The sequence below is a fragment of the Peromyscus eremicus genome, chromosome 8a (genome assembly GCF_949786415.1).
Source record: "Peromyscus eremicus chromosome 8a, PerEre_H2_v1, whole genome shotgun sequence".
NCBI lineage: Eukaryota > Metazoa > Chordata > Mammalia > Rodentia > Cricetidae > Peromyscus > Peromyscus eremicus.
This window is the reverse complement of record NC_081423.1, coordinates 51,914,783-51,940,876: the sequence shown is the minus strand read 5'-3', so window position 1 is coordinate 51,940,876 and position 26,094 is coordinate 51,914,783. Positions and strand designations below refer to the sequence as shown.

Here is a 26,094-nt window from a genome sequence, read left to right as displayed (position 1 = left end):
AGAGGCCAGCTTCTTCCTGGAGTTGACGTGTATGCCCTCTCTTTTGGTATCACCAGTGGCCAGCTTCTTCCTGGAGTTGACGTGTATGCCCTCTCTTTTGGTATCACCAGTGGCCAGCTTCTTCCTGGAGTTGACGTGTTAATGCCCTCTCTTGGTATCACCAGAGGCCAGCTTCTTCCTGGAGTTGACGTGTTAATGCCCTCTCTTGGTATCACCAGAGGCCAGCTTCTTCCTGGAGTTGACGTGTTAATGCCCTCTCTTGGTATCACCAGAGGCCAGCTTCTTCCTGGAGTTGACGTGTTAATGCCCTCTCTTGGTATCACCAGAGGCCAGCTTCTTCCTGGAGTTGACGTGTTTGCCACTGTCACCTTCCTCACCATCTTCCCAGCATTCATCTGGCCAACCGGGATGTGAGCTTCTGGTCCACTCTTCCCGTCCTACCCAGTATTGCCCAGGCAGAGACCCACCTGTTGCTAAGGCAACAGATGCTGCCCTGTGCTTGTTTCTTTGACCCCAGATGTTTACCTGCTGGCCATCACAGCAGATTCCTAAACTCTCTTCACTTCTGGCTTTAATGACCCTGCCCACTCCCACTCCCAGCTTCTCCAGTGACAAACCCCCCCCCCCCCCCTGTCTCTAGCTCTTTCTGTCTTGTGATCCAAGATGACTTCTTCACTTATCCTGTCCATTTTGGCACTCTCTAGGGATCTAAACTCATGTGAAATCCTTCTAGGATATGACAAGAAAGGAGCACAGATGTTGGCCTTCTTCCTGTCTCCAGCCATGCTCTGAAGCAAGTGATTTCACTTACGACTTTAAACTCCATGCCTGACGACCTAGCAGCCAATCCCCAGAACCGTGTGTTTTCTCCCATCTGGTTATCACAAAGGCACCGCTCTCTCTCTTCTACAAACTTATGAGGTGCCCATCATGTCTGCTTTTACAGTACTGCATCTGGTCTCATGCATCTGGTCACATCTGTTACTAACATTCGTAATTCATGTGTTAGTGAAAGAACAAAGCATATTTTTAAATATATTTAAATCACAAAGTGGGAAATGCAGTGACAGAAAACAACAAAATGCTGAGAGAGAATTGCAGTTCAGAGATCTCTCTCTGGGCATTGCCATTTAATATGTGAAAACTAAGAATGAGACTGTGGGTGAACAAGTTCGAGACAGGAAGGGCATGCCCAGGAGACAGTGAGCAGGGCCATCACGAAGATCGAGGCTCCTGGGATGAGGGCAGTCTGAATGAGTGACAGATATCACAGAGGAGATGGCCAAGAAGAGTCGAGGCATATTCGGATGGCAGGACACTTTGCTTGCATAATTAATTCAGTTTGAAAAGCAGATGTGTCAGGACAGCTCCTAGAATTCTGGCTGGAGCAACCGAGTGGCTGGAGAGTGAGATCCTGGGTCAGATGGGAGAGCAGTGGGTTTGTGGCTGGGTAGGAAGGACCTAAACTCTGCAAGTGATATGCCTATAGCCACTGAAGTGGAGGTGAGGTGCCGAGGACAGACTGAACGCTGCAGCATTGCTAAAAGGACAGGTTAGAACAACCGAGGCAAACTGGGGATTGTCCACACATGTTTCACTGCTGGCATGCTTTCCCACACAAGCCTGCATTCCAGCCAGCCAGACTGTTGGCAACCTCCAAGGTACAAGGACCAGTCCATCCTTTCTCCCTGCTCTCCCCTGCTGGTCATATGGCCAACTCCCCCACACTTGTAAGTCTCCATTCCTTAACTTCCTCAGAGAACTTTGCCTCTTGTCCCCACAATGCTCACAAGGCAAAGCCGGTTATTCCCTCCTCTGACCTTTGAATCTCAGAGAAAAGTTCCCGAGAAAACACCTCCCACTGATCTATGCATCCTCTCTGCTTGACTCAGCTTTCTAAGGAGGACATTTCCCCAGCACCTCACACCCTCAGGGGCTCGGGAGCTGTCCCACGGTCACTCTGACGCTGGCCAGGATGACTGTTCCTGCCTTCCTGACCACCCAGTGCAGGCCAGAGCATGGTGCAGGGACCTGGTAACTATTTAATAAACAGTTGCTGGTGGAAAACAAGGATTACCTAAAGAACAAATTATCCCTACCACAAAGGAGAGATGGTGCCATGTTTACTTTCCAAGGATCCAATTACATTAGCTTTGCGGTAGGCTAGTGGTGGCGTGGTTCTATTGTGCACGCCACAGGGTCCAGCTCACAATGCCAATAATCAAAAGCACTGTCGCCATCAGCCTGATTTCAAATAAATAGCTTTGGGTTACTCTTTAAAATTATTCAGGTTTACCAAAAATTAATGCTTTAGACTTTCAGGCTGTTTTGATTTTTAAAATTTACCACTTAAATTCAGGGTTGGATTCCACCACTGAGAGAAACTAGCTTGTGGGTAATAGAGAAACACTTTAGGAAAGTCATTAAATGATCTGGAGCACATCCCTAAATGTATGATTTCATTAAAAACCATGCCTCAGATACAGTTCTCTTTTGGAAGGGTCTCTTCTTATGCAAACGATGAGAACAGAAGGAGAGAAAGACAGAAAACTACAATTCAGACACATGAGCCAGCACCAGCAAGCTACAGCGGGCAGTGCCCTCCTTCGCTAAGCCCAGCTAGGGCTGGTGGGGGGCACTTGGGTCCATCATGGGTTCCCTAGAAGGTGCAAACAACTGCAAGTGTTTTGTCCTAATTTTATTATCCTATAAAACTTCAACACTCAGAAACTAGATGGGTTTTATATTCATAATTACAGAAAATGGCATGTCATTTATCTCACCATAAAACTGCCATCACCAGTTTCTATAAAGGGTGATGTTGTCTAGGGCCAAGATTCTTACCTGGCCCTTCCTGTGGAGAACCACCTACAAGATGTTTTTAATGTCTTTTTAAAAAATCTGCAAAAATATTAGTGCTTACTAAGCTTTTTTAAGAGTTTGAAATGTGTTGAAGTTAATGTAAGTCAGAAGAGTGAGGAAACCTATTCACCGTCCATTTGAAAAGCCAGGCAGGATGGCTAAGCATACAGACTCTATTCTTCTGGCAAGGGCCTCCAGCAGGTGTGAGGCAAGCCTCGGGGTCCTGCAATCTTTTCAGCACTTGCATATTAACTGCTCCGAGTATCTACACAGCCAATTACAGATTCACAACCAGCACAGATTTGGTGCTTAGAGCCAATCTGTTAGAATAATTTTAGCAGAGGTAGAAATTTTAGGAAAATTCCAGGAAGCCGTGAGGTTGCTAAGATCATGTGATTGAGGAAAAAGCACTAGTGGTGAACTGAACTGGCAAGGCTCTCCCTTCCCTTCACACCCCCTTTGGAAGCCTTTCTCACAGGACTGTGTCTGCCTCTCCGTCAGGTTGGTGCTAGGATTGATGCTGATACTGGTGGTCCCGCTTGACTGCCTATCAGCTAAACCGGGGACACTACCAGTTAATGTGGATTTGATTCAAAACAAAACAAGACAAGAAAATAGACAGTTATTACTTTTCATAATTAAAGCAGCTGCAGCCAGAGCAACATGCACATTCCTGAACATCAAGAACTAGGGCATGCTGGGCGGTGGTGGCACACGCCTCTATAATCCCAGCACTTGGGAGGCAGAGGCATGCAGATCTCTGTGAGTTCGAGGCCAGCCTGGTCTACAGAGTGAGTTCCAAGACAGTTATGGCTACACAGAGAAACACTGTCTGGAAAAAACAAACCAATGAACAAAAAAGCTAGGGTACTTTCCATGCCCCTGCTGACGCTGAGAGCCCGGTGTCCTTGTCAGGTATCAGTCACCCCAGACGCAGTGCCTGCATGGTATTTCTCCTTGAGCTTTTCAACTGGTGATAAAACTCAAGATAAAAAATACAAGGGATATGTTCAACAACAACAAAATCCACTCACTGAAAATGATGATAATTTCACTAAGCACAGACTTGGGACAGACCTGAATCCCAAACCCTAAGATGATACTTAGAACAGGTACTCTGGTCACTGGATGAATCTGCAGGTTCAGTGGTCATTCTTGTTGCCTTTTCTAACTGGAGCGTCCACTGATGCTTCTTAAAAAGTGTTTTGAGAGGTCTCACTGTGTAGCTCAGGCTGGCCTTGTGGTCCTTCTGCCGCTGCCTACCCAGTGCGGGGCCACAGTATACACCACACTTCCAGGTTCTTTTTCCACCTTACTGGACAGGGACAAGACTGCTTCTGGAGTGAGTCAGAAGATCCTCAGGGTCAGGGTTTAAAAACAGCTAAAGTAAAGCTTTTCCCCTAAATTAAGGTAAGCTGACTCTTAGGTCAAGAGCTGCTACTGTATCTCAGGACGGCTTCTCTGTAGGCTGGGAGGGCAGGGAGTCGCCAGCAGTTAAAACCCGCGTCAAGGCACTTCCCACACTTTGTGTTATTTTTTTCTCTCCTGGCACCTTTCCAGGTCTGCTGGTTGCAATCTAGCACCCACGGGGCTCCAAACCTAAATGGTGCTATACGTAAAGGACACGTCAGGACAGTTCAGTGCCAGGGCAGATGGTTCGAATCCGACCTCAAGTCCAGAAGCACTGAGCAGTCGTCCCTGCCATCACTGACTCTGAGGTACTGTTCTCTGCTGGCTCAGTGGGCTTGCATCCTCCATACCTGCTTTGTCTTCAGAAATCTGGACTGCCACAATATGCACAGGGAGATCATTCCTTGAGGCTATGGCGGAAGCCTACAGGACCCACATGCTTATGACGGGGATCCCCTCTCTCCAGTCTTTCCTTCTTCCTGTCTGTTTCTGGTGCTTTTCAACAACTCTTTATCCTAGGATCATTTTTATCCTTGAAATTTTGAAAACTTATTTCCTCAATATTATGACTACATTTGGTTTTGTTTTGTTTTGTTTTTGGGGCAGGGTCTGTGAAGCCCTTGGCTACAAACACACTTGGACGCACAGCACATTAGCTTGCTGGGCTGCCAGTGTTTCCTTACAGGTCAGCATGTCACAGCCATCTACAATCAGTCCCAGGAACTCTGTCACTGTCCTCCAGGAAACCATGACAATACAGCATCTCCAATTGTCATCTTTAAACCCTCCTCTTCCCCTGGAGTCTCTTAGACCCGGAAACAGGTTTTGAGGAGAGAAAGACTTTGCTGTAGAATATTCACAAATTCAAGGACTACACATACCCACGGTGGATGGGTGGGTGGACTCTGAGAGAAGAGTTTGAGACCTTTGAGATGTCAGATCAGTTGAGGAGCTCACTAAAAGCCATGTCAGAGCACAGGAGAGCCAGAGCCAGGGACAGTCTTTGGTGCTATGGTGGGGACGTGATGAGCTAGCTGCTTTTACTGACATGAAGACATAGAAGAGGGACTCTCTACTGGATCTTGCCAGTACAAACAGATGCCTAGTCTGTGCACATGAAAGATCAAGTCTCACAGGAGCAGGGTTTGGTCAAGCTACGCGTGGAGACTGGTGTGTGGGGTTGCAACTCACTCTAGCAACTTCCTTACCTTTCCACGGTCTGTTTCCCAGTGCCAGGTGCTGGGGAAATGAGAGGGCATTTTGCTTTAGGAGCTGTCCTCAACAGTTATTGCTCATTTTTCTATTGTTTTGAGACCAGGTTTCACTCTACAGCCCATGCTGACCTCAAACGTGTGATCCTTCTGCCTCAGCCTTGCCCAAAATGCCAACTTTCGACAGATCCAAGTCATAGACCAAACAAATCTGAAAAATTGCTTCAGTGCGCCTTCCTTGCCTTTCCCAGCATCCTCGGGGCTCCCCAGGGCCACAGACAGCTGGGTTAAGGGACTTGGCTCGCAGAATTCTGAGGCGTTCTCACTGTGGGCTGCGCTGTCTGTCATATTCTAGTCTGTACTCCCACTCCATGCTTGCACTTGGCTTCCCCCCCAGTCTGCCAGCTAGACCCGAGGGCAAGAATCTTGACAGGGATCAAACAGCACAGCCCTGTAACATTTTCCAAAGTAACTTCTGAGATGGGGTTAGACTTTAGCATTCTCATGTTCCAAATTCATATACTTTAGAAGATGAAACTACTTTACCTTCAAATATTGTTACTTTACAGTTTCATTAAAAAATTGGAAGACTAGGTGAGTTTCATATTATCCTGGGCTTTTGGGAGCCTTCTAGTTACTTCTAGGATATATACTTGAAAATAGGGTTAAGGATACAGAGTACAAAATCTAAACATTTGGAGCTCAATTTTAAGAGCAAAGTATAATTCTAAGAACATTTCACTGGGCCTCAGTCTCAAAATGAATACATCAAGCCTTACAGACAGGTTCATTACCTCTAGTTCAAAAGAAAAGGCCAACAGCCAGATAACATCCCAAGTCCAAACCAAAAGAACAATGAGACCAACAATCCCAAGGTAAACACAAAAATTTGTTCACAAAATGTAGTAGCTTAAAGAGAGAAACTGCCTTCTTAGAGTTCCTTAAGAGTTGAAAACTTAAGGGGTGATTCAGGGATAAAAGAGAGGCCATCTAGCAGATCAGTTCCTAACAGTTCGCTTGGAGAAGTGTGTATCAAAATGGCACGATTGGAAAAGGTAGTGAGGGACATACCTTTTACTATGCAACACTCTAGTGCTATGCGTAAAATAAGAAGCAATGTGTAGGCGGTAGCGACTCAATTGTTTATGCACTCAACAGTTGCCTTGAAGTATAAGAAAACGGAGCATGAAATGGACGTTCATGCAGGCCTGTGAGCAAAACGAACAGAAACCCCCAAAGCAACCCCACCTCCCAGGCCACCCTGCCAGCCCCCACCCCCACCACTTCTCCTGTGGCCTTAAAACCCTTCTGTTTTGGAGGCCCTGCAGGCTGTATACATTCACCTGGCGGCTCATGAAGACCAGAAACACTGTCATAGAAAGAAGCTCTCTGAATATTCTGAATCTCTAAAGCAGAGAAACAGTGAAAACAGGACAGAAGAGCAGATACACAAACACTTCGGTTAGTGTGAAAGACATTTGACATCACAAGTAAACTCTGAATGGGGCTACTAAAGTAGTCAGTCCAGGGCAGATCCTAAGCAACAATTACTGTTTCGAGAATCTGTGCATTTGGATCAAGTTCTTTCTATAATAAATTTAAGCTGAATCAAAAGAGCACATTACCCACTCCAGGTGTGAGCATCATGCCATATCGACAATATTTAAGAGTAACGAGGCACTAATTAATCTGTCTTGCAATCAGAAGATGCGGGCAAGACTGCAGTTAAATCAGGGTGCTGAGAGAAATGAAAAGGCCGTGGCTTTTACCGTTAAAATCCCCAAGACAGATTTTGGAAACATAATTCACTTCAAATACAAACTTCTAAAAGATTGGGTAACTACTTGAGTTCTGCTGTAGCAAATTCCAAAATAATTGTAAATGTTTTGATCATGCCATTACTCACGCAAATGCCCTAGGAGGCACCGTACACAACAATACAAGCTTTAGTTGTTGCTGTTTATATACATAAGGAATGAGCAAGGGCATGAATTCCTATGGAGCTGGTTGCAAGGTCCCCAAACAACAGCTTTGAATAAAAGCAGGGCACTATGAATCTCTAGGGCAGGGCTGCCATCGATACTTTTATTCCTTTTGGTTTGGCCTTGAGAAAACTGCATGAAACTCTCATACAAACTGGATTTTAACACAAAATGTCTTCAGCTCAAGGGACTGTGCCACCTTAGGCAAGCTGTTTGCACACATTGTACATTCTCCATTTGTGGTCAACTCATCATTTCCTGTTTTTGCATTCCAGCAGCATGAAAGGAAAAAAATTATATGTTTCACCAGGGCCATTTTTTCCTAAGGAAAAAGTTCCTCTTAGCCCAAAAGACCTCCCCATCTTGAGGGACAGAGACGAGTCTTTGGCTCCCTCATCTAACTTCTGAACCTGCCACTGACCTAGTGTGTGAAACACAGTCCTCAAACCTGGAAAAGCCTGGGACTGCCTCTCTGCCTGTATTCTGCTCTACAGCAGCATGTGGCCTCTGAGATCTCTTGTCTCAGATTTAACCAACTGTCCACCTACGCTGGTGGGCAGCAGGACTTCCAGCCAACAGTGACATTGTCAAGTGAGCCAAAACTGGATTACTCTGGAGCAGAAGCCAGCAGAGCCGAACCAAACTTGGGGTAGATAAGACTTCTCACCCTGTTCTGCCAAGAGTGGCCCCTGCCCTCAAGCCCATCTGTAGCAGGGCAAGGGCTGAAAACGGCTGAGCCTGCATGGTCAGACTCAACACAGAGGAACAGGGTTGGAAGGGTGTGCCAGCACTCGGAAAGATAGAGGTAAGGATTCTCCACACATGGCTCCAGCTAAGATCCATCATCTGTGACCCTTGTGCACTCATCACTCAGGCCACCATCCCCAACCTTACCCACCAAATCTTGGATTCTAAAACCTGACCCTCTCCAGTATCTGTGACTAAACAAGGGTGGATGGAGGAAGCCCAGGGAGCCGGGAGAAAAGACAAAAACAAACCCAGTTTGCCCAGATTCCTCACTGCATGACAGGCTTGTTCGGGGCAGGGTATGGATCTTTCACACTTTCAGATCATCTCTCCGGCGCTCAGTGGAGTATCAGTGTGGCTATGTACGCAGGTTAAGTGCTCAGCCAGGGGCTCACAGGACAGTTTGGGTACAGAAAGGAGACACGAGGCCAAAGGGAGTTCATGCTACCAGAGTGTGCGTGAGCCCAGTACTTAGTTTCTCTTACTCAGTCTCTGGGGCCTTCGTAGGCCTTCTCTGCCCCTTCCCTGTCACCTCCTGCCTCCCTCACTTCCAGGGGGTTTCACCCCATCTACCTAGGAAACAACCCACCTTATCTACATATAGACTGGGCAACCCTATGGAGATGTCCTTTATTCAATGAATTCTAAGCATTCCTCCATCTGGGTCAGGCCACTAGGGTTGAGCCTGGCCTCAAACATCACCCCAGCCTCGCTTCCTGCTTACTGACCCTTCTGCCCAGCCTTACTATCCAGCCAGAATGGACTCCTGAGTGCTGGTTATTTCCACACCAAAGCACCCTACCCGCTTTCCTGCTCCAAGCCAATCCTAACTTGTTCTTTGACCTAGGAGGAGGAGGGGCTGAGTATGACCTACACCCTGGGGCAGGCAAATATTTATGATAGCCAGTACGACATGCCACTCCTCTGAGAGACTTTCCATAGCCACACTGCCAACTCTTCACCAGGGCCTGGAGTGACCTGAGCCTGGCCCTTTCTCCTGCTTCATATTCAGCTTCTCAGATCCCACGGTGATAAGATTTAACACATCACAGTCCAGAACAGCCCCACTCTGAAACTGTGGACTGAGCAAGGCCCGACATCCTCTGCTGTGTGTTCAGACAGCACTTTGGACTAAGTAGGTCATTGCAAGGGACACAGCGCACTTGCAGGGGACCAGCCTTCTCCTAAAAGTCCTCTCCGTACAGTCTCAGGCACATCACTTCCCAGGGCACAGGCATGCACGGGAGTGGTATGGCCCACCCCTAAAGCTCCCTCATATTCTTGCCCTGCCTGGTAGACATGGTCATTCATGGGTAGACTGCCCTTCACATGACCGCTGCTCCCCTGAAGATATTCTCTTCATCCCTCTTTCCTATCGCTTTCCTTTGCCTTAATCGCCCAAATCCCTCCCTGTCTCTCATGTTTCTCTCTCTCTACCTCTGAGAAGATGGCTGACTTAACACACCTTGGGATGCTCTCAAGAAAGCAGAAGTGAGTCAGTTACTGAGTCAGTGGTGGTCACCTGAGTCCCACTGAGAAACAGGGACATAACCAGGATGAAGGGTGGCTGACCGCTAAACTCTAGGGGTGTGTTCCTACTAGGTCTAAAGAAATACGAGTATTTTGTATCCTAGTAAAAAAAAAAAATCTAGCCTGTGGTAAATGCCACCAGAAATCAGAAATCACTGAGGTTTCTACACACAAAAGAACTGTGAAGAGTCATGAAAACAGGCAACCGAACTGTATGCAGGCTATCCAAGTGTGGACTCACTAGCAATTGTGTGTGTCTCTGCATGTGTACATAGCCTGCTAGACCTGGGTCAGCACCAGGAAAGGGAGTTGTCTGTGCCTGTGCCTTTAGGTCACAGCCTCAACCGTCACTGGGGTGGCCGAGAGATCCTGTAGCTTTTGTGGCTCTGAATGTATAATGCTTCCATATTCTTCACAGCACCTGACTAAGGGGACAGATGTCTACATTTCTTAATCCAAGTATTCATAAAATGGGCAACTTCTGATAACGGCAGCCCTGCTCTAGGAAAGATTTTAAAGTAATAAAAACATATGGATATATACAAACACACATACATGTGAGAGAACCCTAAGTAAACCTTAACTACAGAAGATTCAGGCCAAGCTTAACTACAAACATGAGCTCGTTCTCACCATCCTTCCAAAGCTCAGCCACGAATCTGTCTGATGATTGGTGCAGGAGGGTGGCCACGTTGTCATTCAGAGGGTCCATGTTCTTCATCAGCCATTCATCTGCCTTATAGTCCACCTGTCCCACACCAAAGCCAAGTGGGATGAAATGGAGAACACAAAATCGAACACGACAATAATTACCACCTTAAGTCTTAATCAAAAACTTTCACTAAACAATCCCCAAACCAGACTATTTCCACAGTATCTGTAATAATATATTTAAAAGAGCATTCACATTCATCACCACCCTATACGACAAAATGTACTGGGATTAAAGGTGCGTACCACTATGCCCGAAGTTTCTTCTCTTTTTGTGGGGTGTAAGTATGCACGTGTGGAACCCAGGTCCACTGAGCTATACACCACTCTCTATCTTACCCTTTGAGCAGAGTCTCCCACTGATCCTATAGCATGCCACTTCAGCTGAACTGGCTGGGCAGTGAACCCTAGGGACCCATTTCTCCACCATGCCCCCAGCACTGGGGTTACAGGTGTATTCCATCACGCCTGACTTTTATGTGGGTGCTGAAGATCCGAACTCAGGCCCCACGCTTGGGCAACAAGCACTTTACCTGCTGAGCCCTCCCCGCAGGCAGTCCACCAAGCAGCATGTTAATCCAGCTGCCCAGCCTAAGGGTTCTCACCTTCCCTGCGTAGTGGATAATGCAGAAGTCAGCTCTGTCCTTCAGCTGCCGTGGCTTCTGAAACTTGGAGTGGGACCCTTGCTCCTGAACCAGTTTTTCAACAAAGGTTTTATCGGTGGCTTTTGGGAACCAGCACTCTTCATCCAGGAGGGCCAGCACACCAGGAGGATTGGCCTGGTAACGAAAGGCAGTGGGGACGACAGAGTTGACATTGGTACCACGGGGGCGACAGCTTACTGCTAAAACCATTAGCTTTAGGAAGAGCTATGAAAAAACCAATCTCTAGAGTGGAAAGTATGTCCAAGCCATAACCAACTAGTAATTCAAACATGATCATAAACTGCTATGATCCGTGTAGAAACGGATAAGCAACCGAATAAGCCCTGAAATATGTACATTGTAAGTAAACTAATTACAGGTAGATACTCCACAGAAGCATCAAATACAGCCGTCAGAAAGGAGCCGAGGGAGGAAAGTGAGTATTTCATGTCAGCGGCTGGCAGGATACACTGCAACACTCAAAACTAACCAGCTACCTCAGACGCTTTCCATGCTCAGCAGCTTCAGGTTTTGATTAAGTAATGACTAAATAAGTGGTATCATTTCTTACTGGGAAAACACCTAAAGCTATTACTAAGTACAGCACCGTGTGGCTGTCTGAATGAAAACGTCCCCAGACTCTGGCATTTGAATAATCAGTCCCCGGGTGGTGGTGCTGTTCGGGGAGGCGTGCCCTGTTGGAGGAAGCACTTGAGGTTTCAAAGTCATACACCATTCCAAGTTCACCCTCAAGCTGTTCTTGCTGCCATGCCTGCTACCCCAGTGGCACTCTTCTCCCTCGGGAACATAAGCCCCCAAAACCTCTTCCTTCTATAAGTTACCTTGTTCTATCACAGCAGCAGGAAAGTGACTGGTGAATTATGAGAGGTGACAACGTAAGTCACCAGTCACTTTAAAGGGCCTTGGCAAATCCAGAGACAGAAAAGATATCGGCGGTAACATGCTGGGTGTGTGTGTGGGGGCTGCTAATGGGGATGAGGATTTTAGCGGGGTGAGGTTATGAAAACGTCGAATTAGTTGTGATGGTCAGCCAGTGCTATGATAGAGCACAAACCCCGTGACCCGAGCCTCAGCAGGTCGATTGAAGTATGTGAATTGTATCTTAATAGACAGCAGCGCTCTACTCGGCAGTGCTTCTGGGCCACCATTGACTGCTGCAGCGCCAGCATGTGACAGCACAGAACTCACATTCTGCAGCATTCTTGTAAACAGGTACAAAACTTTAGAATCCATTTTTTCACGCATTTATTGGGCGAAGAGCTAGCTGTATATACAAATACTATTTGAAAGGCGAGTAGAGTTTATAGTCAAGTATAAATAAAGCAAGGTGATGACAGACAGGCACAGGCACCAGCTGACTGGTCTACAAGGTGCATAGGACATGGGAATCCTTCTATAGCGAGACCCTTACTCCAGGCTCCTTCTCAAAGAACTTTCAGGGTTTCTGATCAGTTCAAGAGGGACGAGAGTCCATATTACCCAAGATTGCTTGCTACCCCTGGAGGAGCCATGGTCACAGTGGCAGGCAGTGAGGGCTCCTGAGCCAGGATCATAGGGAAAAGCAGTTAAGGTTACTGAGCCAGGATCACAAGGTGCGCACAGCTGGGGCTAGTGAGCCAGGATTACGGGGCAGGCAGCTGCGGTTACTGTCAGGGTTCTGGGAAATGAAGTACTACACCGATATTAAGGTCACAGAAGCATCCGTCTTTTACTATAATTTTCAATTTCCAATCCCCTTGAATGAAAACATCCCTAAATTCTTTTTTGTTTGAGATTTATTATTTGTTATGAGTCTGAGCACATGCATGCAGGTGCCCATGGGGGCCAGAAGAGGGCAGGGAGGAGGCAGAGAGGGGAAGGGAGTAGGAAGGAAATCCCCTCCTCCTGCTGGTGAGCCCCTAGGCATATCTAGTTACTGTGACCACTGCACCTACCCAGCCCAGTGCTTTCTAACATGCCACTTTCAGTGTTGTTTACCCACTAAGTTCTGTCAACAAATCTGCCCTAGAATATTCTCTCACTCCCTTCACAGCATCTGCTTCTGGGAAGACTGTGTCCCTGTCGGGCTGCTGTGGGTGACTGTCCTGTGTCCCTGTCGGCCTGCTGTGGGTGACTCTCCTGTTCCCTGTCAGCCTGCTGTGGATGACTCTCCTGTGTCCCTGTTGGGCTGCTGTGGGTGAATGTCCTGTGTCCCTGTTGGGCTGCTGTGGGTGACTGTCCTGTGTCCCTGTCGGCCTGCTGTGGGTGACTCTCCTGTGTCCCTGTCGGCCTGCTGAGGCTCTGGCTCTCCTGTGTCCCTGTTGGGCTGCTGTGGTGACTCTCCTGTTCACTGTCGGGCTACTGTGGGTGACTCTCCTGTTCCCTGTCAGCCTGCTGTGGGTGACTCTCCTGTGTCCCTGTCGGGCTGCTGTGGTGACTCTCCTGTGTCCCTGTCGGGCTGCTGTGGTGACTCTCCTGTGTCCTTGTCGACCTGCCGAGGCTCTGACTTTTCTCAATGCATGACGTATCATGCACAGCCCGTGCCAGGCAAAGCTGTGAGCTCCCACTGTGATCTGCTCTTTGGCCTCAAGCCTGGGACCTGGAGGAGCATTGCCATGCCCAAGTCTCTCCTGTAAGCCGCCTAGCTCCCTCACTCTGCATTTCTAGGACACACTCAAGGGTCTTTAAACTTCCTGTCCTTATCCAACAATAGTCATAGTAATACATCTGTAAAGATAACTGAACACATAATGAGCAAATCCTTTCTGCCGACTTACTATTTGCTGTGAGCTAATCCACAAGACTGAAATGTCTCTGGAGAGGAACGCTACTCTAACTGGTGTTTCAAGGCACCTAGAAGCAGGCTCCCCTCATGGCCAAGGTAATCCAAGACTTTCTGCGCTAATACCCAGCTGTGGTGCTTGGAAAGGTAAAATGATTTCTTTTGTGCCAGCCAAATAAATAAAGTTTTCTGCCATAGTCCTTAAACTCAAATTTATAACGTGTTAGATAGAACTACCACACTAATTGGGGTGACTGTTTCCTGGGCTCCTTTTCTTCCTGACAGCTGGACCATTCAAGGTCTACAGACGCTGAACCTTTACTACCTTTAAACCCCTAGACTGGCGCTAACCAAAGCCTGTGTGGCAAGAAAAGAGGCCAGGCGAGGCCTCTGAGCTGTAGCAGCAACACATGAGCTGTTGCTAAATGGTTCGGAAGGTCTGTAAAGTGTGGACCCCACTGAGGAGGCTGTGGAGTGGGCCCAACACCACAGAACAACAAAGTGATGTCACTGTTTAATCATGCTTACTTTCCCCTATGTTTTGGCCGATAACCAAAATAAAATAAGTGAAGTTAATACCTTGTTGCTCCAAAGCTAACTGCCAGGCAGGAGAGACCCAAGTCAACGAGAAAATAACAAAAGAAATAAATAAATTCTGATGTCCTCAAACATGTATCTGCCAAAAGAATGCCCTGCCAGCATACTTCAGAAAACAAAGAACTGTCAAAATAAAAAGTATTTACCAAAGGGCAGGCTTGAACTCAATTATTTAAAAACTGAATTTATGTGACACATCTTGTCCTCAGCTAAGCACCCCTGTACTGTCCCTGCATTACCTAGGAAGGAAGCGTACCCAGTGGAGCTCCACATGTCCTTTGACAGGTCCATGCCAGTGCCACTACCAGATTGGTCTCTGAGGTCTGCGAGGACCACAGCACATCCTCCAACACACATTATCCAACAGCACAAACACAAGGACCGGGCGGTCAAAGCCACATGGAAGGAGACCTAAGCAAGGCTCTGACCGCAAGAACACTTGCTTAGACATAGACTGCGTTACCACAGACTGTCACTTTCCTAGCCTGTCTCAGGTTATTCCAGAAGAGAATCAAAGGCCTTGCTCCAACAGAACAGGCAGCAGGCGGGAGGAAGCACTCACGGGTCTCTCGATGAGGTCGATGCAGGGCTGCAGGTCGAGGCCGAAGTCGATGAAGTTCCACTCGATGCCCTCGCGCTGGTACTCCTCCTGCTCCAGGATGAACATGGTGTGGTTGAAGAGCTGCTGCAGCTTCTCGTTGGTGTAGTTGATGCACAGCTGCTCGAAGGAGTTCAGCTAAACATTGAGTCATCGTCCAGTCATGGGAAGGAAGACAAGGAAACTTCGTCATCGGGTGACCCCAAAAGCTCATTCCAAACTATTTATGAGGTATCAACAATACCACTTTTGTTTGTTTTTTGTTTTGTTTTGTTTTTCGAGACAGGGTTTCTCTGTGTAGCTTTGCGCCTTTCCTGGATCTCGCTCTGTAGCCCAGGCTGGCCTCGAACTCACAGAGATCTGCCTGCTCTGCCTCCAGAGTGCTGGGATTAAAGGCGTGCGCCGCCACCGCCGGGCAACAATACCACTTTCAATGTTTGCTGTTAATGATACTGTTGAACGCTAATGCTACACTAAGGGCGGGCTCTCTCTCTGTCTGTCTCTCTCACTCCTGTCTCCCCTAACCTTCACAGCAGTTTTGAAAAGGTAGGAGGGCTGGTGAGATGGTTCAGCGAGGAAGGGTGCTAACAGGCAGGCCTGATGAGCCGAGTTCAATCCCTGGGAACCCTGTGGTAGAAAGAGAACTGACTCCTGTGTGTGTGTGAGTGCGCACACACACACACACACACACACACACACACACACACACACACACACACACAACAAAAAAAGAAAGAAAAGGTAAGAGCGAACAAAAGACAGCCACACTACATTACCAAACATCTCAGTTCTTACTAATGAATGATTAAGGACTAGAAATAAAAACATAAATGAAATAGAAGTGTGGGAGGGTGGGGGGTTGGGGCGGGGTAAGAGCAACACCACAGGGCCTTGGGAGGGCCAGACACAGACATCCCATGTGAGCTTGTGGGCCTGGCAGCTGAAGGGAGCTACAGATTGCACTGTGCCCCAGTCTCCTCTCCACTGAGGCAGCAGACTCCACAGTGATGTCAAAGACGAATTAAGAACCAGCTAATGGCCAGGCAGTGGTGGCGCACGCCTTTAATCCCAGCACTCGAGAGGCAGAGGCAGGCGGATCTCTGAGTTCGAGGCCAGCCTGGGCTACAGAGTGAGATCCAGGACAGCCAGGGCTACAGAGAGAAACCTTGTCTCGAAAAAACCAAAAAAGAAAAAGAAAAAAAAAAAAAAAAAAGAATCAGCTAATGAACTGTCACTGGGAACACAGCCCGAGCCTGACATACAGGCTTCCTCACTTTTCTATGAAGGTTCTCTGGATAGCAGGGGCCTGACCTTAGCTGGTATCACACGTGACACTGCCCTGCTGTGTATCTGAGTGTATGAAGTGTATCTGAGCAGCCTTCATTCATTACTGCCATTGCCCTGATGCTGCCCCCCTTTCCTACTGTTCTGCTGAGTGGACAGATTAATTAAGACATGTCATTTTCATAATTTACCCATCCTGTAAGTACAACCCATATTCTAATTCCAGGTTGTTCACATGAATAGAATGTGCCCATAAATAACCTCTTTCGTTATAAAAAGTGGCTTTAAATTAGAGGTTCAATCAATCTCCATGGAATAGTATCCCACAGCCCATGATGACGGTTCGCTGTTTAGAATAAGGTCATACTGGGAGGGCACACTGCTTGTCTTCCAAGCTGTATATTACTAAGTCTCATAAAGACAAGCTACATTAATACTTGTCTAAGTGTTAGGTTTGTTCCTGTCCATATAAATGGATTTTGCTTTGCCTCTGCGTTTATGACATGCTATTGTATTCAATTACATGCAATAGAGTCTAAAAATAATGAATATCTATATTTATAGTACCAGCTATATTTTAAAGATTTTATTTTATTAAAATCTTTGTATCTGTGTATGTATGTGTGGCATGGGTGTGCAGGTGCTCACAGAGGCCAAGAGGGTCTCAGATCCCCTGGAGCTGGACTTACAGGCAGTTGACAGCTGCCTGACGTGAGTGCTGAGAACTGAACCCGGGTCTTCTGGAAGAGCGGCAAGCATTGTTAACCATTTTAAAGTAATTCTGGTTGCAGTGTTTGAACCCTGGTGTAAGCGTGCATGCACTCTACCACTCAGGAAGATCCCCAAGTTGAGACCTGGTTGGGTTTTATTTATTTATTTTTTTGGTAAGACTCTATGTAGCCCTGGCTGTAGACCAGGCTAGGCTGGCCTTGAACTCAGAGATCCGCCTGCCTCTGCCCCTGAGTACTGGAATTAAAGGTATTCACAAGCACACTCTGCCTATATTTTTTTTATTATTTTTAAAATTATTATTATTATTATTATTATTATTATTATTATTATTATTATTGAGGCCGGTTTTCTCTGTGTAGTCTTGGCTGTCCTGGAACTCACTTTGTAGACCAGACTGGTCTCCAACTCACAGAGATCTACCTGCCTCTGCCACCCGAGTGCTGGGATAAAAGGCGTGTGCCACCACCGCCCTGCAAGACGTGGTTTTAAAATTAATAATGCATGGCATTAGTTTTAGATGTACAAAGAGCTACAGGGAGACGTAAGCGTCATTTCAGTCCAACTTGCACTTTCCACAATCAGCTGATCACTCATTTCTCATGACCCTTCTAGAAATAGTCTGTGCACTCATAAAGGTGCATAACCTAATTCTTTTCTCTTTTATTTTTATCAGTACATAAAACCACCTCATTTTTTATTTATTTGTATTCATTATATTCACTTTGAATATAATATTTTTAACTTTCAATGATATAAGCAAACATTCCAGAAAATTATTAGCAAGCAACACAAAATAGTAGACATAATCTGTTTGGTAAACGCGGTGTTATCTCAGTCCTGTATGAGATGTTTTAGCCCACCTTCCACAGAAGGTCCTCTTTAGGCAGAAGCAACAATATCCTGAAGACATAACTGTTACAGCCTACCAGATCTTAGGCCTTAGCACAGGGAGGAAATGGTCTCCACATTTTTTAGACAGTTCACATATACTAAATCCCACTAATTGCAATTGCAAGAGCCAATCTCTAACATCCATTGTATAACCCAGTGCCTCTAGGAATATCTTCTAAAGTAAGAAATTAAGGGGTAATATCTAGGTGAAAGGACCTGTATGCTTTCCAATAATGGAGCTCCTTTGGGAATGTGGCCTTTCTGATTAAATGCTACCTGGCCAACCCTAGAATGTAAATTGTTATTAAATTAACATAATTATACTTTTTAAAGTACAGCAATCAAAACAGTAAGCTTCATATGGGTATGAAATTTTGTTTGGTTAGCCGCTGTGTCTATCATAATGCCCACCTAATCCTGAGAGGTGCAGTGTCTAGTGAATGAGCAACTCCATAGGGTTTTGTTGAGGTATTTCAGTTACAGGCACTCTAAGAGATGTGGGTTAGATGTAAGTAGACTGGTACAATAGGAAACTAGGTACACTGAAACATGGCATCCTGTTTTAGGAAGCTCAAGAGTTTAAAAGAAACTGGGTGGGATCATCCAGGGAAGAGGACGTGCGTTGTACACTGATTATCTACTCTCTCAACAGCTCTACCAATCCACCAACTATGGTATCCTTTCCAAAGAGTCTCAGATTCTTAAGAAATAATGAGCTTCCTCTTTGGGCAAGTTTGAGAGCTATTTCTCAGGTTATTCACACGCCATTTATACTAAGAACTCGTACAGTAGTGGAGCAAACTGAATGGAGAAAGCTGCTCTCCACAGCGACCCAGTTTTTAGAAGGCTAGACAGCATTTTCAAACAGGACAATTCAATACTCAACAGTGGCCAAAGTGACACTCTTATCACAGCAGCAACGATCTAAAAGTCACACCTTCTACACAGTCTGTCAGCGGCCGGCAGCCCACACCTGTGGAGAGTCTCTGAAAACTCCCAGCAATGTGTGCTCAGAACCCTTGGCTGTGTTGGTGGTGTTTGGTCAGTGATGCGGAATTAAAACCCATTATCATACTGTTTTCACAGGACACGGGCCATGTACATGGCAAGGAGTACATCTTGCCATGTACTCCTCTCAAATTGCTCCTCTTGGACCCACCGCATCTGGCCACCTTCACTCTGGTCCATCACCCTGGCCTCCTCAGGGTGGCTCTACTTTTACATCTCTGGCCCACTCTTCCTTTGGCCAACTCTGTCTAGACACAGCAGCTTTCCAGCAACTTCTAACCTTTGATAAATACAGAACCACGGGACTCTCCACCCAGAAAGGAAGGCTTTCTGAGCTGGCAGCTTCTTGTCCTTCAGGAATGTCTAACTGCAGAACACTCACGCAGCAATCTCAAGGCCCCGGGTAGCGTACTCAGCACTCCCACCCTGACCTCACACACACAACATGCCCATCACCACTCAGCACTCCCCGAGCTTGCGGCCTCAAGGTGCCTCCCCAGCTCTCTGTATCCCAGCACTTTTCACTCTGTGAACTGAGCTGTTATTTGCTGTCTACTGTTCGGCTCTAATCAAAGAGCAAGGAATGTACCTGCTTATTTCTGACTGCCTGGCACTAAACTGCACACATAAGCGAACCGTATCATTTGTTAGGAGAGCGAATAAAAAAGAAAAAAAAAAGAGCAAAAGGGAGGGAGATGAAGAATACCTCAAAAATTTCAAAACCAGCAATATCCAGGATTCCAATGAAAGACGCTCCCTGGCGTTTGGTCCTGTCCAGCGCTTTATTGATGCGGTGAACGAGCCAGCGGAACAGCCGCTCATAGGTCGCCTTTGCCAAGGCTTCCACTGCAAAATCTGCCTGCAATTAGATAATGTCAACCTTTTATCCAGGAAGCGGTCTCAACAAAACACTGTAGCTGTAATACGGCATTCAGTGCTACACAGAACTCGAACACCTCAAATGGCACTTACTGCTTAATCATACCTCACCGTGACATTACCAACAGAGGCATTAGCACACTCACCGAGAACTGTGGCTAATTACCTTAGGGAGTGGGCAAAGCCCTCCCCCTGGCTTTAGAGCCTGGTTTCTTGTCAGCTGCCCCTGGGGGTGGGGGGGGAGGGGGTGGGTAGGGATCACTTTCCAACCTTCTTAATCAAAGCTATTAATGTCCTTAAAATCAGCACAACTAAACAGGAAGTGTGGTCCCTCTGTTCTTGCGGCTGTGCTACCCTGTAAGAAGACAGTATAGTGAGAGCCTTGGTCTTGTTTGGCTGCTGTGGAACATCAGATCTCTCTACCAGATTATTTGTCGGCTAGGGGACAACTGGAGGTGACATTTCAAATTTACTTACAAAAATCAATCTAAAATTTCCTGGAAAAAAAAAAAAAAGTAAATAACTACAGAAAAAACAAACTCATTTAATGCCACGGTAGTTCCTTCCATGTGCTCTTACTCAGTTTGACGCATGCCAAGCAGAAGGTTAAAGCCCACAGCTTATCATTCCAATGCACTTGGGAGAGCGGTCACCACCCGACTCACTTGCTCTTTGGTCTGGGCTTTCTGGACATAGTCTCGGCCGACCTTGATCCGGGGGGTGAGGATCGCCCGAGTGAACTCCATCACATTCATCCCAAGCAGATGGCAGAGTTTCTGGGCAACTGCAGTATAAAAGTTTCCTAAATGTTCCATTTCCACACGGTCTAATCATGGCATGCACGCAATGGAAAACTCTAGAAACTCTTGAAGTCTCTCTAAAAGTCTTGAAGTGTGACAAAGCTTTAAGTCTGGTGAAAAATGCTTTCTGTTCTTCTGGATCAACAACACATCAGTGAGAGACAGCAAGCCTTTGCTCTCCTAGCCTTGTAGAAAAGTGACCTCCTTGTCTAACTATGGTTCACTCCAAGATCTTAAAAGCCGAACTGTACTGTAGCATGTCTTACCTTAAATCTTAAATCACTGCACTAAGTTGGACGTGACTGGGTGAGTGAGAGGCACACGGTGGGTGGAGCCCTTCCGCTGCTCTAACTACGTGACCAAATGTCACACAAAAGGGACCTAGTGGTCAGAAGTTCAGCAAGATGGCCCACAGCCTGGTCAAGAAATGGAGAGCATGACCTAGGGATGGTGGTATACGCCTTTAATCCCAACACTCAAAAGCAGAGGCAAATGGATGTCTGGGAGTTAGAGGCCAGCCTGGTCTACATAGTGAGTTCCAGGACAGCCAGAGCTACACAGAGAAACTCTATCTCAAAATAAAACAAGCGATAGTGACCCTGATACAGGAGGAGAGTCAGTCCCTCAGGAGTCACATGGAAATAAACATTAATGAACCTCAAGTGGGTTATCAAAAAGGGCTTTCGGGGGGTGTCTGTGTTCATATTTATGTATGTGCACATGTGTGCACATGCATGTGGAAACTACCGGGCACTCTTGGATGTTGTTGCTCAGGTGGCCTCTACCTTACTTTTGAGACAGGCTCTCTCACTGGCTCAGAGCTTACTGATTACGCTAGGTTGACTGGCCCACTCCTTGGCCATAGTGCCCTGTGGATGCCCCCGTGAAGGCCACTCCCTGGCCATAGTGCACTGTGGATGCCCCTGTGAAGCCTCCTAGGCAACAGGTTCATTTACCTTGGAAACAATCTAGCAGCGCCCAATACCTGCAACCACATCCTCTTGGTGTGCAAACTTGTATTCCTGACCAGTGTTTATTTAAATCCATTTTCCACATTTAGAAACAGAAAATCTTCACATCAGAAAATCTAGATTCCCAGTGAGTATGGCATATCCTGCATCCCTGTACTCAGGAGGCTAAGGGAGTCTGAAGCCAGCCTGTGGTACATAGTGAGACCCTACCTCAAACCCCCAACCTAAAGGAAGCAGGCAGAAACAATGTCCATCAGTTTACCTGTGTTTTCTGGCATGGAAGCTTGGTCGGTGTTTCTCTCCTTTTTGAAAGAGATGTTTCCAAACTGCAGCACTGAAGACACGACCTTGAGCATCGCTTTGTATGATGAAGAGAAAAACAGAAAAACCCGTCAAAATGCAGCAGAGACACACCCCACTTATCTGGTGCTAGAAACGGGCTCCATGTGACTTTTCTGTAATTCTTCGGGGTTTCATAAAACAGAGGCCGTTCTCATTAGCTTCCCAGTTACTTTCTAATTTGGGTTACTTATAGCAAACTCCCAGGAGTTCTAACAGGGAAGACGTACAGAGGATCTCTTCGTGGGAGAAACCCATTATGTGCATGGCTTCCATGGTCTCCTGAAAGTTATCCTTGTCCTGCTGTCCAGGGATGGGGATGTAGCCATTGGAGAGGAATCTGTAGTTATTAAAACCTTCGAGGAGTAAGTCAGCTAAAAGGAAATACAACAGGAAAAAATGTAACTCACACTCATCGGCAGACTGAAATCCTCTACTATGGGCATCGAGAACTCAGGAGAATGGGCTTGCCATCCAACCCATCTCGGGCACACTTTTCCTTGTTAATTCATGTGTGTAAACAAACAGTTTTCCAGTATTTGTGTCAATGAAGGAAAAAAAAGATGTGAACATGTAAACACATCTGCAATCTATTTTTTTGGCATTTGTGACTTGTACAATATTCTATTTGAAACTGCATGACTGAGAAACAAGTAAAATTTCCAGCTTTAAAAAATTTCACCATCATTTGAATGAAAGCTTTGAAATTCTTATTCTGTATTTTTATCTTAGCAGGTACCTGGCTCTCTTGCTTTTCTGTAGAGCGTTCCCCTGGATCACTCCTTTCCCCAATTCTTAACTATATCACATTGAACTTTTTATATTTTTATTAATTGTTTTTATTTATTTTACATACCAACCAGTTTCCCTCTTCTCGTCCCGTTCATTCCCTCTCCCCACCTCCTGTCCACCCCCTCCCCCATCCACTCTTCCTCATTCAGAAAGGGGCGGGCCTCCCATGGGAGTCACAAAGCATGTCATATCACGTTGAGGCAGGACCAAGTTCCTCCCCCTGCATCAAGGCTGGGTTAGGCACCCCTGCATGGGGAATAGGTTCCAAAAAGCCAGCTCATATGCCAGGGACAGGTCCTGATCCCAGTGCTTGGGGCCCCACAAACAGACCAAGCTACACAACTGTCACCCACACTGAAGTTCTATAGGAACTGTTTGCTTCCCCCACACCTTTCAACACTTTGGAAATCTTCTGATTAATTCCAACTGCAGAGTCATTGCTTGTCTGCAAATGGAAGCCTCAGGGTTTCATTCTTTAAAATGTATCATCTTGAGCGTCTGTCTCTTTAGCAATTCTGTGTGTGGCAGAGTTTTTACCCCTGCAAGTTTCCCTACTCAGTTTTTAGTTCCACGTGTTCACAGGATTTTCTCACTAGGTGAGAAAAGTCTATTACATCACGCATCTACACAAAGCTATGTAATATATACAGTAACTGCAGAAGCACTGAACCTTCTTAGTGTTTTTGAGTCAGCAAAATTCTTGCCTTAGCTAGACAGGGTCTCACTGTGTAGCCCTGGCTGGCCTGAAGCTCACTATGTAGACGAGGCTGGCCTCAGATGTACAGAGGTCTACCTGCCTCTGCCTCCTGAGTGCTGAGGTTAGACCACATTTGACTTTAAATGTTTTTATTTTCGAGAATTTTACTTTCTACTCTTCCAGCCCGAAGCTTCCAGTCCTTGTGATTCACACCAATATACAAACACCTCACTTCTCACTCATTCTAGTGCAAATACAGTCTGTATTTAGTTTTAAGTCAGGGAATAAAAGCTTTATTCTACATTTTATTAAATAACCCCTCCCCCCATTTTCCACTGTAAATGTTGGAACAGAATCATAAAAGATGGCTTTTAATTTAAGACAGGGTCTCTTTATGTATCCCTGGCTGTCCTGAACTCTCTATGTAGACCAGGCTGAGCTCGAACTCACAGAGATCTGTTGGCTTCTGCCTTCCAACTACGGAAATTAAGGGTGTGTGTCAGCATATCCAACTCTAATGAATTTACAGAACATTTCAAAAGCTAACACAGCAAAACTCACACAGCTGCCCTTCAGTGCAACAGTCAGAAGCTGACTGTGTGCAGGGGAGTAGGGACCCCGTTACTCACATTTCAGGTGCTCCCCTGCTCCAGATAGCAGCTGGTAAAAGATATGAAACGTACGTTCATCTTTAGCTTGACGAACAGCACGAGACTTTTCCAGAAGGTCTGAGCAGAGAAGGTTAAGGGTTTAGTTACTAAGAGGGGGTCCTTCTACAGTGTCTACACACAACTTTCTTTCTTGGCTATATATCAACTTTGTTACAGTGAACCAATCAATCTGTATGAGACCAAAAAAAAACCAAACAAAGCAGCTTATGATTCTTATTAATTTTCAGACTCACTAAAAAGATTACAGGTGTTTCCTTTAACCCCATTGTTATTCCAGCCACCACGCATTACTGTGGGCTGTGTTAAAAGAGCACAGCCTAGGAAGTGAAGGAAGCTACTAAACATGAACGGTAGATGCTGTGTGACACCAGACTATCACAGGTTTACAAGTAAGGAACAGGCGCAGAGAAAAGAGCCGGAGAGACAGTTAGTGACACGGAATGTGTTCCTTCCCTCACTGCTGTGGCTCAGTTTGCATCCATTATGGTGGGGAAGCCATGGCGGCAGGTGCATGAAGCCTGTGGCCGCACTGCATCCACAGTCAGGAAAGACAGATGGGTGCTTGTCCTCGGCTTGTTTCCTCCTTTTTATTAGATCCAGGACTTCTGCCCATGGATGGTACCACCTACATGTAAAGTGGGTTCTCCCACTTTAGCTCAGCAGAGACAATCTCTCACAGGCCTGCCCAGACAGTGTCTATGGTAATTCTAAATCCCATTTAGCTGACAATCAAGATTAACCATCACAGTGCGACCCAAAACATGTGCCTGACCACTCTGCTCCTGTGACACCCCCTGGTTAAAAACCTGGCCCTCCATCTTTGCACATGGAGTTCTTCTCCCAAGTGCTGTGACATGCAGCTATGATCAGATGACATCATTGCTACACTGACCACTGGGCTTTTTGTTCCCTGCACTGAAGCGTGAGAGACCATTGCCTAAAGCATGAAGCTATCCACCTGCCTGGGTTTCCTAGGGCAGAACGCCGTGGAAGCAGCACCCAAATTTCAGACAAAGGACACCCATCTGTGAATGCAGGGCTCAGTGTAAGACTTGCTGGGGCTCTCTGTACAGTGCTTAGATGCTGCTGTAGTGTCGAAGGGCCCACAGGCACATTGGGTGCTCATGGAATCTGTTTCATTGCTTTACAAACCGATAACATCTTCTGGGGGTATACCTTTCCTGGGGCTATCAAATAAATTAATTCTGTAAGTGCAAAATGCCTGAATTTTCAGTTATACTAACTCCACCATGTTCTCATCATTTGGTTTAAAAAAAAAAAAAAAAACACGTAGTCTGATGAATGTTATTAACAGAACAGTATAAACGGAGCTAAATGACCAATTCACTATATCATCATCCCCTCCCTGGCTTCAAATGTATAAAATTCTAGTCTTAATTCACAGGAATTTTTCTACCTAGCCATCATATATCACATGAATTTCTATTACTGGAGATATTTATTATCTCACTAACCAAAGAGTAATTTTGTGTGTGACAAGGTCAAATCTAGGGCTAGGCAATTATCCTACCAACTGAGCTATATTCCCTGTCCCCCTAAATTTGTTTCATACAGACCTATTATTCCTTCGGGCCATTCTATGCAATGACATTTCTTAGGATTATTCTATGTATCTGATGTGTCCTGTCTTTGCTATAACTTTATTAAATTTCTTTAACTCCATAACTCCATAGGTTTGTCTCATTGAGTAGAGGCACAGCCTAGGATTGTCATAAGAATATGGTAAACAGTGGGCAAAGAGCCACAGCTGTCCAGTCATATACCACAGAGTGTGGGCCTCTCCACTCTCAGGCCCACACGTTTGTGGTTTGTTTTAAAGATTTGTTATATTGATGAATACTCGTGGGGGCCTGTGTGAGTTTCTGTGCAGCACGTGCATGCAGGTGTCCAGAGGACAGAATGGAGTTACATGCAGTTGTGAGTTGCCTGACATGG

The 26,094-nt window shown here is 46.2% G+C and overlaps 1 protein-coding gene across 1 annotated transcript in view; it reads right to left on the bottom strand.

Moving 5' to 3' along the window:
- Window positions 1-26,094, bottom strand: part of Myh10 (myosin heavy chain 10) — a 136,917-nt gene that overhangs the window by 38,139 nt on the left and 72,684 nt on the right. Inside the window, exons 8-15 of the mRNA XM_059270938.1 lie at window positions 24,097-24,195; window positions 22,209-22,352; window positions 21,902-21,997; window positions 20,534-20,652; window positions 19,696-19,848; window positions 15,039-15,212; window positions 11,059-11,232; window positions 10,376-10,490 (exon numbers count right to left, since the gene is read on the bottom strand). Of these exons, the coding sequence (XP_059126921.1) occupies window positions 10,376-10,490; window positions 11,059-11,232; window positions 15,039-15,212; window positions 19,696-19,848; window positions 20,534-20,652; window positions 21,902-21,997; window positions 22,209-22,352; window positions 24,097-24,195 (1,074 nt within the window). The remainder of the gene's footprint in view (window positions 1-10,375; window positions 10,491-11,058; window positions 11,233-15,038; window positions 15,213-19,695; window positions 19,849-20,533; window positions 20,653-21,901; window positions 21,998-22,208; window positions 22,353-24,096; window positions 24,196-26,094) is intronic.